This window comes from Nicotiana tabacum, chromosome 20 (assembly GCF_000715075.1).
Source record: "Nicotiana tabacum cultivar K326 chromosome 20, ASM71507v2, whole genome shotgun sequence".
NCBI classification, from domain to species: Eukaryota; Viridiplantae; Streptophyta; class Magnoliopsida; order Solanales; family Solanaceae; genus Nicotiana; species Nicotiana tabacum.
In genome coordinates this window covers 142,126,333-142,139,007 of record NC_134099.1, presented here as the reverse complement: position 1 = coordinate 142,139,007, position 12,675 = coordinate 142,126,333, and the positions used below count along the sequence as shown (strand labels likewise).

Genomic DNA, 12,675 nt, shown 5'->3' with positions numbered 1-12,675 from the left:
ATTTGAATTCGAATAATATATCAGTTTCTCTCTATACTTGTCTTTACTTTAAAAGTCTTTATTTTATAACATACATTTATTATTAATTTTTAGTTTAACAATTTAATATATATACAGTCAAACCTCTCTATAACAGCCTCATTTGTTCCGAATATTTTTGGATGTTATCGCGAAGTGCTGTTATAGAGAACATATATTATAAAATAACATAAAAGTTGGTTCCGAAAAAGCTTGGGTTTTATAGTAAAATGTTATTATATAGGGATGTTATAGAGAGGTGTGACTATAGTTCCCTGATTAAACTAATCATGAATAACAACATACTCAATTTGATCTCACAATTGAGGTCTGATAAGGACATGGTGTATGTAAACCTTACTCGTACATAATAATGTTACTTCCAATACTAAAGAATAAAATGTTCTTATGAGAAGGTATTCTTTTTAGAAATATCTTTCTTCAATATTCCTTGTAAGTACTACCTTCGTCTTAATTTTATGTGATTTTCTCGCTTTTCAAAAATATTACTAACATTGACAGATAATAGTAGTGTTATGTGACACTTAATCACTGTGCAAGTAGCCAGGGTGGAGCTAGCTAGCCCATCGAGTACGAATTCGGCAAAACTCAATCGCTTTGGTCCAATTCATATATCTGTTTTAAAAAATTTATTGAATATATACAAATTATTAATTTAGAACTTAATAATTTAAAAAAACTAGAACTTCAAACCCATAAGTTCTAAATCCTGACTCCACCTCTTCAAGTAGCATAATAAACTAGTAGTACTAATACTCCTAGTAACTATGGTAAAGCATTATTAAGTGAAGAATTGCCTCCTCGGTTGCATCAGAACTGTCCCTGTTAAGGTTTTCTGGTTAAGTTCAATGCTCCATCCCATTCATTTCTTTTTTAAGTGAAATTCTTGTACCAGCACACAATAACAATATAACAATAATAAATCTGCTTTATACTATTGAAGGCTGAGACAAAAAACCAAACTTTCACGTGAGTTTGTCTATTGTCTACAAAAGGGTGGCTCCTGTCCCTTCTCAATATGATGATTTGATTGTATCTTTTGTCACTAGTCTTTGCAAATTTACCGACAACTCACTTTGATTCACCCGCTATACCTTTTTATTTACTACATCGTCTTTTTTGCTTCTCTGAACTTTTGTACTACTACATCGTTTGGATACTTTTTTTAAAGAAAATATTTTTCCTCAAAAATTTAACTTTCTTACAGGAAAAATATTTTTATATAAAAGATATGTTTTCTAGATACAAAAATCATGCGCAGAAATATCTTTACAAGTCTACTACAAGCTTAATTCGGCCTACCCTTATCAAAAAGAGATTCACATATAAAATATATTTTTTTGTCTCAATTTACATAATGGTAGTATTTGTATAACAGAAATGGTCCAAAAATACCTCTAAACTGTAGGACTAGAGCCTTTTCATATCCTTTGTCGTTACTCAACTGAAGCACAAACACCCTTTGCCTAAACGGCTGACCACTAAAAATAATTAAACTTATTATTCAGCACCTTTTTTTGCCACGTAGACTTAGTTACTAGCACCATACTTAATTTACTTATCAATTATCAACCCTTTCCCTCGTTTGTTTCTCCCCAACAAAATCAAAAGCCCCTTTATCATTTTTCCCAATTTCTGCTGCGAGGGTTCCCGAACTAAGGAGGCTTCCCACGAGATTTCTATGAGAGATTCAGTTATTCCATGAAGGTTAGTAGCTTTTATACTAATAGATTGTACTATGAAAGTGGGGGTCGGGTTGTAAAAGCTATATGGCTTGTATGGATTCACTTTTCGTTTGTGTAGAGGAACAAATGATAGAGGTGTTTTTGCTAAAATTATCTGGTAAAAATGATAGTTTGATGTATAAAGGTGTGTCTTTTTATGTTTTTATCGGGTTCTTGGTGATCCTATTTTGGTCTGCTAATTTTACAGTTTTTTAATTCGATTACTTTATTCTTTTTTCATAACTGAAGTAGTCCATATGTATTTGTTTGTTTCTTCTTTTGCATGTGACTACTTCCCAGAATGATTGACAAAGTGAAAATTATGGGGGTCACTGGGTCATTTCAACCGAGTTAGGGTACAATAAGAATCTGCTTTGAACTAAGCCACTTTATCATCGACCTCGGTTTTGGACACAACGACCTCTAACTTGGTCGCCTCAAGCTCTTTGGCCAGGGCCTCTTGACCAGAAACAGCCGATAATGATGATGGAATGAGGTCATTAAAGTGTCTTATTTCTTCTCAATTTAGTGTTATTAATTTCTTTGCTGTTGAGGATTATGAGCTTGACCTGACTGCATTTGCACTCAATATTATACATCACAAAGAAAATTATGATGTAGATGTTGCGACTGTTGATGAGTGCGAGCTTGACCTGACTTCCTTATCACGTAATATCATACATGATAAAAGTAATTCTGATGTAGAAGTTGTTGTTAGTGAGTGTGAGGAAGGAGATAATTTGTTTGAATTTGGTGCATCTGACTTGATGAGTATAATCCTGAGGAACTTGAACTTTTTAACCAAGAGAGGAGGAGAACTTGTAAGTGGTAATCTAGAAAAATTTAAAGAATTGGAGTTGGTCATGACCTTCAAGGATATGAAAGAAGCAAGGCAATTCATCAATTTCTATGCTGTAATTAATAAGAAAGGATTGAGCGTTAAGCAAAGTGATTCAACCAGATCCAGGTATTTATCTGCAGATGGATGCCCTTCTGTTTGTCTTATCTCTCAGGATAGAAACACCCAGGCAGTTAAAATTAAAACTTTAAAGTCAAAGCACACTTGTGATGATGCTTTTAAGAACAAAAGAGCTGATTCAGCTACATTAGCTCATTACTTCAAGAATAAAGTCTAAAACAATCCCAAGTTTAAATTTAGTGAAATGAGGGGGGAACTTGAAATAAGCTTGAGGCATATTCCCATGAAATTAAGCAAACTAATTCTGGCAGTGATATTGTTATAAACATATCAAAGGAGGCCTTATTGGAGGAAAAGAGAAGATTCTTGAGAATCTTCATATGCTTTCATCCTTTGAAGCAAGGTTGGAAAAATGATTTGAGGCCTTCTATTGGTTTAGATTAGACTTTCTCAAAAGGAAGGGTTAGGGGTCAACTGTTGGTTGCTATTAGCCAAGACTCCATGAACCATTTTTACCCAATAGCATGGGCTGTGGTGGACAAAGAAAACAGCACGACATGGACCTGATTTATGGATATGTTGAAGAGGTCTTTGGACCTTAAAGATGATGCTGGAACAACATTTATTTCAGATATGCAGAAGGTGAGTCATATTTCAGTTTTTTGGATTAGTTTAAGTCATATTAATTCTGATTTCAACTTTATCTTACCTTATGTTTCGTTTATGGCAGGGACTGTTAAATGCTGTGTCGAGTGTATTGCCAGAAGCACATCACAGGTGTTCTGGCAAATTGGTTTAAAAAATGGAGGAGTGATGAAATAAAAAAATCAATATGGTGGTGTTCTTGGAACACTTATGAGGAGGAATTTGAAGACCAGTTGATAAAATTAGGAGATTTGTCTGAAGATGCTACAAAGGATATATTACATTACCCACCATTGGTGCAGAGCTTTCTTTGATACACAATGTAAGAATATGATGGTGGATAATAACTTTACTGAATCATTCAACGCATGAATTTTGGAGGCTAGAAGCAAGCCTATCATCAAAATGCTTGAAGAAATAAGGATCAAGGTAATGAAAATGTTGGCGAACAATGAAGCTAAAGTGAAGACTTGGAATGCAGACTACAGTCCACAAGCTATGAAACTATATAGTGATTACAGTAAAATTTCCTCACATTGCAATATACACTTTAATGGTGATCATGGATATGAATTTTCAGAAAGTGAAGATAGACACACTGTAAATCTGGAGAGGAAGAGATGCACATGTAGAATATGGGACTTGGGTGGAAAAGATGCAGCCATTGAGGGGTCAAAAATACTAGAAATTTGATCCTTCTCAAGACATGGAGCCACCTGATGTTGTGAAAACTGTTGGCAGACCCAAAGTTAAGAGAAATAGGGAGCCAGATGAGGCAAGGAAGAAAAAAAGGAGAATGGAGTCAATCAAGAAAAGGGACTCAAATTTTTTGCAGCAATTGTGGTGAGCCTAACCACAATGCAAGGGGTGTTTCAAGGTACAAATTACAGTATTTTGCATTTATTAGATTGCATTGATTAGATTCAGTTTAGGGGAGATCACACATGCAACTCAGTGCCAACTAAGTTGCCTTTCTTACCAAACAAAGAAACATGGATGGGGAAGGCAGCCATAACATCCAATCAGTTGCAAGAACAAGTCAGAAAAAAGAGAGTGAAGAAGATGGGGATAAAGGGTATCCGATATAGATATAGTTGTTGGATAGTTAATAATTTATGAAGACTAGTATTTGGTAGTTGGACAGTTATGCTAGTCTTTTGACTTAGCCATCCGGTGTTTGATTACATTTAGTATTTTTTTTGGCATTGATTGAGCACCTGATAGATAGCCTTTTGGAATGATATTTATTTGTCTTGGTGAATTTGAAGTTTGTGGACTCTTTTATAGATTGGAATTGCTAGAATTGTGTAGTGAAGTTTGTGGCCTCTGTTATAATCAACATATCTCTTTAGTACTGTTACAACTACTCAATAAAAAGGCAAGTTCTGAAACTTTTATCACTGTCAATCCATTTGCTAGCTGCTGCTACATCTTCTGTGGGTTCCATTTTTCTGCTCCTTCAATTTCTTCTCCAAATAGTCACTGGATTGTTAAGCAACAATAACAGTAGTATCATCAACTTTTCCTCCTCTTATGACTAAACCATTCCCTTTCAGCTGCTTACCAATTTCTTTCCATATGAACCAACCTGCGCATTTGGCTTTCGATCATCTTTTTCTCTACTACATCAGTAATTTTGGATTCACTTTTTGCATCCAAATAGTTGGTATCTCCATAATTTCAAACCAAACTCATTACCAAGGCCAACGTGCCACACAAATGACTACAAAAAAATAATGAAAATTTTATGGCAAAGAATTTTCATTGCACTTCAGGGATAGAACATCCCTTTTAACATACATACTGGAATAAAAAAGCAGAATAAATGTTAACAAGATCGAATATTTGTTCAAAAGATTCATCTACTAGGCTACAATTAATCCAACATCTCAATTGTCATACCATCTTCTAAGACGCGATTATTCCAACAAAACAACACAAGATACAAATAACAATCTACTGCTTGAATACTTTAATTTTCAACTTTCGGGTCACTCCAACATCATGTACTTAGCAAATTCTCAAGATCCGCCACCTTCTTCTTCAAAACATCATTTTCATTCAACATTTCAGTACCTTCAACTACCACATATTTTTCAAGACCAATCACCTTCCGCTGCAAAGCATTTCTTTCACGTTAAAGCCAATCTTTTTCCTTCTTTAAATTGCATATAAGTTCTGTAACTCTAGGTAGAAGCTCATTATCCTCCCATTCCCAATAAGCACATTTTTCTCCCTGTCCAAAAATTATAAAACAATTACTAAAAATTGTTCATCATACCAGTGCAAAAGAATCGGAAAAAGACATATATGACATTAAAAAGCTATAACTTATATCTGATTTCGAGCACTTGAAGAATCGTCTCCCAGCATTAAAGGGAGTCCAAGTCATCAAATGTGTAGCAACATCACCACAGTAACAAGTCCTTCTTGGCCCAAAAGAGACAATTGAACGAAAGATATTATTTTTAGTTGTAAAGGTGGAGAACTGACCAAGAAGACAGGAAATTTAACTCTGCCTAAAATTATTTTCAAAGAGAAGAGATGATGAATCCTTCGAAACCCTAGCAGCGGAAATTGGGAAAAATAATAAAGGGGCTTTTGATTTTGTGGGGGAGAAACAAACGAGGGGAATGAGTTAATAATTGGTAAGTAAATCTACGTGGCAAAAAAGGTGCTGAATAATATATTTAATTATTTTTAGTGGTCAGCCGTTTGAGTAAAGGGTATTTGTGCTTCAGTTGACTAACGGCAAGGGTATGAAGAGGCCCAACTTTTAACGAGGTATATTTGCTCCTGGTCGTGTAAAGTTTAGGAATATTTTTGGACCGTTTCCGTTTGTATAATTAACAATAAGTTGATTTTGAACTTTACATTTTACTTTTAATAAAATAAGTTTTAATCGCATAAATATTTATGACTTGTCTTAAATAACTACAAATTTTAACCTAGCGTTTGACCATAAATTCTTAAATTATTTTCAAAAACCTAATTTAGGTGAAGTTTGGTTTGATGATGAAAATATGTTTGGACATTATATTTTTCAAAATATTTTTCACTATTTTATTTTTTTGGAAAAACATGAAACATGACATATATTCATAAATTCTTAAAACTTCAAAAATACCCAACAATAATAAACAAACAAACTTGCTAATCTTGTATATGTAGAACCCTCATCGATGCCATTCATTATCATTATCATCAACCATACATAGTCCGGAACATTGATAAATTTGGCACAAATTTGTCATTTTTGTAATGAACTACATAATATACTATTCTAAAATCATAACCTGATATTTTAATATCAAATGCTAATAACACAATTACTAGCTACTACAATTCGTCAAATTGCAACAATATTACAAAATCCATCCAATCCAAAAAAATGATTGTAACTAGCTAATGGATTAGTTGGGTCATAATAGATGGTTGACTTTTTTTTTATAAAATACAAAAGTTTGGGATAATTTTATACATTTTTAAAAAATCCAACGGTAATATTTTGAGCCAAAAACATGTGTAGAGCTAGTTTTGGGATTTGAAAATTTTATTTTCAAAATCTGTCAAAATATGAATAAAATCTATAAACAAATAGGTTTTGCCAAAAATAAAATTAAATAAAATTAGCCAATATCTATGGCCAAACGGGGACTAAAACTTTTATGGGTCGTTTGGTACATGAGATAAGGATAATAATCCCGGGATAAAGTTTGAGATTAACCTTATCCTATATTTCGTTTGGGGTATTAATTAATTCGAAAATAATTTTTACATTAAAATGGTGGGATTAGTTATTCCATATAGAAGGTGTGATAACTAATTGCATAAAACAAGTAACATAATCCTGAGATTACTTACACCAAAGATTAATCCACCCTAGCATGGCGGGGTAAAATTGTTAGAATATACTATAAGTCATGCATATTGTTATAGTATTCTTTATGAACAATTATTTATTTACTTGTTTAAATTCAATAAAGTTTCATTTTAAATAGATCATGTGTTGGTTTGTGCGTCCATTGCTTACATAGTAGATGATTTAGTGTATAGAGTTTAGCTTATACACGGAAGATTAAATCATCGGTTCTTGTAAGACATAAAAGTTAATGTTCACAATCTAATGATGGAATTGGACAAATCATCGGAATGTTTGTAGCACAAGATTAAATATAATTTATCTTGATTATGGGAATGGTTTAATTCCAACTTCTTGTGCTAGTACATTTTGTATGTATTGAACGGATCAAGTAGAGATGAGTATTTTATACTGACTTTATAAAATAATTTCTCTAGTCCATTTTATGTACTTATACTCTTAATCCTGATATAATTATTATTAGTTGTGTATGTCACTTGTTGTTTTGATTTACTAAAAGGCGAGATTCTTTCGCGAGTCAATAAGCCTCGTAAATTGCATAACAATGATATACATTGGCGAAGTAATAATTAGTTGATGGAATCCATGTCTCGATTTTGAGATTGATGATACTCCTTTATGAAAGCTTATAAGTTTTCATGTGTAACCCCGGCCGGTGGATTTTGTATCCGACACATGAAATAAGTTAAGTGTAAGTCTAAAGGAAGTAATCAATAAATTAAATAGTCAGTAATTTAATTTGATTGATTAGTATCTGAATCTTAACATGGGGAATTAAATAGGGTTTTATGGAAGAATTTCGAAATTGAACTAAGGAGTGCAATTACGAATTTTTAGTGGAATAATTCGTAATTTATTATGATGGAAATTAATTTCAGAATTTCGAAATTAATATCATAATAGGAAGCCTTGTTAATTAAATTCTGTGGTCCCTACTGTGCCTAAATAATAGAAAATAGTGGAAACTGTTACTTAGTGGGAAAGAAAACGTGAAAACCGTCCCTTAGTGGGAGAAGGAAACCTAACAGGTTTTGAAAACGGTTTTGACCTAAAACGCAGCTATATATATGGATATAAGGGTTGGACGTTTTTGACAAGATTCTGACTGCGATTTCTACTAGAATTTTGCCCACCCAAAATTCTCCATTTTCGGTTATTGTTTGGGTAACACAGTAGAAGACCGTGGAAATCTGTTGGTGGTGTTTTCAACTGAGGAATTGGAGAACGACATAGATTTGTTGTGTTTACGCTTCAAGAGGTAATCCTAAAATCTCCATACGTGCTAGTTGTTTAGATTACACGTGAATAAGATTCTGTTATTGCTTCCACTGTGGTATATATTCCTACAATTGGTATCAGAGCCTACTCACGTCTAATTAAATAATTAGGATAAACCATAAGGATTAATATCATGTTCTATATGCAAGTTTTGAATTACATGCAAAGTTTATTTTTCTGAAAACCTGCACTGTTTTTTGGTGTGATTATCTGTTATGGATTGTGTTGATTATTCTGAAAACTTGATGTATCCTTTTAATATTTGTGATGTTGAGTTAGAATAATCTGAAAGTTGAATTTTATCATGTAAAACGGAAAAACAAGTTTTGCCGAATTAGGGCAGAAAATCGGAGGTCAAAAAGGTGACGGACTCCGATTGACCTGAAACTTGGCAGGTCCATGCGAAACGGCCCAGTGAGATGGTGTTTTTGCTGTTTTTCTAAAATTCTGAAATTTGTTTTAGTTGTTTTTAATTCCAGTAATTGTGGGGATCAATTCCCTTGGTCCCCGGGCTTAAAAAGTTAGTGATATAATGTTTTACACGTTGACGTAGGCCTTCTTCCATATCGGATAAAAATATTATGAATAATCACTATGTTATACTAGTCATTGATTATTTGTATTTACTCTCCATCTGAGTATGCATGTTGGTTCAATGGGACTAATATATGTTGAATGTTGATATTCACTTGGCTTAAATTAACAGTTTACTCTCCATCTGAGTATGACCTGTTTAAGTTTATGGAGTGAAAATATGTCATTATATATGTATATTGCAAGAATAGCTTCTTTCCCATCGAAATTTATTGTTCAAGGTGCATAGATTGTATATATATAATGTGTTTTGAATTTTAATGTTCATAATACAAACCGATTTGATCTATTTAAATATTTAATGTCTCCCAGATTGACAATGACTGCTTTCAATCCCCTTACTGCCATTCTTACCCAAAACAAACTTGAGGGTCCAAATTATGTTGATTGGAAACGAAATTTGGATATTGTTCTAATTGCTGAAGAGTACAAATTTGTGCTCGATGAGGTGTGTCCAGAAAAACCTGGAGATGATGCCACAGATGATGAACATAAGGTACCAGAAATGGATTAAGGCTGATGAGATGGCGCGGTGTTACATTTTGGCATCCATGTCGAATGTTCTGCAACATCAACATCGGTCGATGGAGTCTGCTTATGACATTCTGGAAAATCTCAAAGAAATGTTTGGAGATCAGAATCGTGCGGCTAAGCAGACTGCCATGAAAGCCCTTCTGAATACCAAAATGGTTTAAGGTTCATCGGTCAGGGACCATGTTCTGAAGATGATGAGTCTTCTGAATGAACTGGAGGTCCTTGGAGCTAACATTGATAAGGACACGCAGGTTGAAATGATCATGCAGACTTTGCCTGACAGTTTTCAGCAATTTCGCCTGAATTATAACATGAACAAAATGGATTTGTCCCTTGCGAAATTGTTGAATGAGCTGCAGTCGGCAGAGACTATTATCAAGTCCCAAGCTCCTCCCGTGGCATTGAATTTTGAGGCAGGTCCTTCTAAGCCGAGAGGCGGGCAGAAAAAGAAAAAGGCTCAAAAACCCTCTGTTGGTGGCGCGACTGCTGGTGTGAAAAAGGCTAAGGGCAAGTGTTATCACTGCAAGCAGCCCGGGCATCATAAGAAGCAGTGTCCAACTTATCTGGCCAAGCTGAAAAATAAACCAGGTGATTTACATCTACTTGTCGTTGAAACATTTTTAGCGGCTGTTTCTACCATGTCATGGTGTGTAGATTCGGGAGCCACTAATCATATCTGCACTTATTTGCAGGGGTTTCAGGTAACGCGGCGGCTAAGTAGAGGAGAAATCAATGTTTATCAAGCAGACGGTTCAACAGCCCCAGCTTTAGCATTAGGAAATATTAGTATTTCGTTTGGTAATGGTAGAGTTTTAGCTTTAAAAGACACATTATATGTACCTTCCGTTAGAAGAAATTTAATTTCGGTTTCTAGCGCTATGAGAGATGGTTATGATTTTAATTGTCATGACGTTGATAAATGTGTTATTACTCATAATAAGCGTTATCTCTCTTCGGCTACATTGATTAATGGTCTTTTTGTTGTTGACTCTATTCCTAAACCGTTACCACCTAAAGAACTGAATAATGTTGATTTACCAAGTAAGAGAAAACGTTCTTCTGAATTGAGTGAAACATATTTATGGCACTTGCGTTTGGGTCATATAAATCTAAACAGAATTTCCAGGTTGGTCAAGGATGGACCTTTAAGTTCATTGAAAGTGGAGGCACTACCAACTTGTGAATCTTGTTTAGAAGGAAAAATGACAAAACGAAATTTCCCCTCAAAAGGAAATCGGGCAAGTGATAAATTAGAGTTAATTCATTCTGATTTGTGTGGTCCAATGAATGTCCAAACAAGAGGTGGTTTTGAGTATTTTGTGACTTTCATAGATGATTACTCAAAATATGGATATATTTATTTGTTGCGTCGAAAGTTTGAATGTTTTGAAAAGTTCAAAGAATTCAAGACTGAGACTGAAAAGCGACATAATAAACATATCAAGACACTACGATCTGATCGTGGTGGGGAGTACCTCTCTACGGACTTCATTGGTTATTTATCAGAATGTGGAATTACATCTCAATTATCTGCACCTGGAACTCCACAACAAAATGGTGTAGCTGAAAGAAGAAATAGGAATCTTATGGAAATGGTTAGATCAATGATGAGTTATTCCGATTTGCCTTCGTCTATTTGGGGACATGCCTTAGAAACGACGAATTATGTTCTGAACTTAGTTCCTTCAAAGTCAGTACCCTTGACCCCTACAGAATTGTGGACTGGGCGCAAGCCTAGTCTGCGACATATTCGAGTTTGGGGTTTTCCGACACATGTGCTAAAGGGGAAAACGGATAAATTGGAGGCAAGAACGGATGTATGCGTGTTTATAGGTTATCCAAAAGGGACGAAAGGTGGTTTATTCTATTGTCCTAAAGAGAAAAAGGTAATTGTTAGCACAAATGCCAAGTTTCTAGAAGAGGACTATTTGATGAACCATGTTCCTAGAAGTAAACTCGTTTTACAGGAACTTAGCAAAGGAATGGAAACTCAGTCATCTGAAAATCAAAACGACAATATCCAAACCCCGGAAGTCGATTTTAACATACCATTGCACTTTAGTAGTGGGAGAAATGTCAATAGACTTAATGTCCCACAAGAACAAGTGCCCGCAGTCATACTACCACAAAGTAGTGGGAGTCATGTTGAGCAGACTGCACAACAGGAAGAAGCCCTTGATATCCCTGTAGATAGCATGGAGACTCAGGTTCCTGATGATGTTGTGGTTCAACCACAAAATCAAAGTGATGTAGTTGCAACTGATGTAGTGCGTAGTCGTAGTGGGAGAGAAATAAGACAGCCAGTTCGTTATACGCTCTTGGGAGAACCATATGATAGGATCCCTAAGGAGCCTACCTCCGAACCTGTCAATTACGACCAAGCACTACATGATAAGGATGCCGATAAGTGGGTTGCTGCTATGAAATCAGAGATGGAGTCTATGTACTCTAATCAGGTCTGGGATCTTGTAGAACCAGCTGATGGGGTTAAACCCATTGGATGCAAATGGATCTATAAGAAAAGAGAGGTGTAGACGGAAAATTACAAACTTTTAAAGCAAGGCTTGTAGCAAAAGGGTTTACTTAGAAAGAAAGGATCGACTATGAGGAAACCTTCTCGCCGGTAGCCATGCTTAAGTCTATAAGGATTCTCTTATCCATTGCTGCTCATTATGATTATGAGATTTGGCAAATGGATGTCAAGACAGCTTTCCTTAATGGAAGTCTTGATGAGTGCATCTATATGATGCAACCAGACGGTTTTATGGAAAGTGGCAAAGAGCACATGTTGTGTAAGCTTTAAAGGTCCATTTATGGACTAAAACAGGCATCTAGGGCATGGAACACTTATTTGTTAAGGCGATTAAACTTTTGGTTTTGATCAGTGTCTTAACGAATCTTGTGTATACAAAAAGTGGGATGGGGACAAAGTGGCATTTTTGATCTTATATGTAGATGACATACTGCTCATAGGAAATAATGTGGGCATGTTGAATTCAGTTAAGCAGTGGTTGTCCACACATTTTGATATGAAAGATTTGGGAGAAGCGGCTCATATC

At 34.9% G+C, this 12,675-nt stretch overlaps 1 protein-coding gene and 1 long non-coding RNA gene across 2 annotated transcripts; both read left to right on the top strand.

The window, feature by feature from the left end:
* Positions 1–1,606: 1,606 nt before the first annotated feature.
* Positions 1,607–4,685, top strand: LOC107805242 (uncharacterized). The gene is made up of 3 exons (XR_001652393.2): positions 1,607–1,746; positions 2,064–3,324; positions 3,413–4,685. It is a non-coding gene; the product is annotated as an uncharacterized LOC107805242 (long non-coding RNA).
* Positions 4,686–6,423: 1,738 nt separating this feature from the next.
* On the top strand, positions 6,424–10,609 carry LOC142174768 (uncharacterized). Its single transcript, XM_075240965.1, has 3 exons — positions 6,424–8,468; positions 9,395–10,204; positions 10,309–10,609. The coding sequence occupies exons 2-3, from the start codon at positions 9,808–9,810 to the stop codon at positions 10,335–10,337; spliced, it is 426 nt and encodes a 141-aa protein (XP_075097066.1). The 5' UTR covers positions 6,424–8,468; positions 9,395–9,807; the 3' UTR covers positions 10,338–10,609.
* The last annotated feature ends 2,066 nt before the right edge of the window (positions 10,610–12,675 follow it).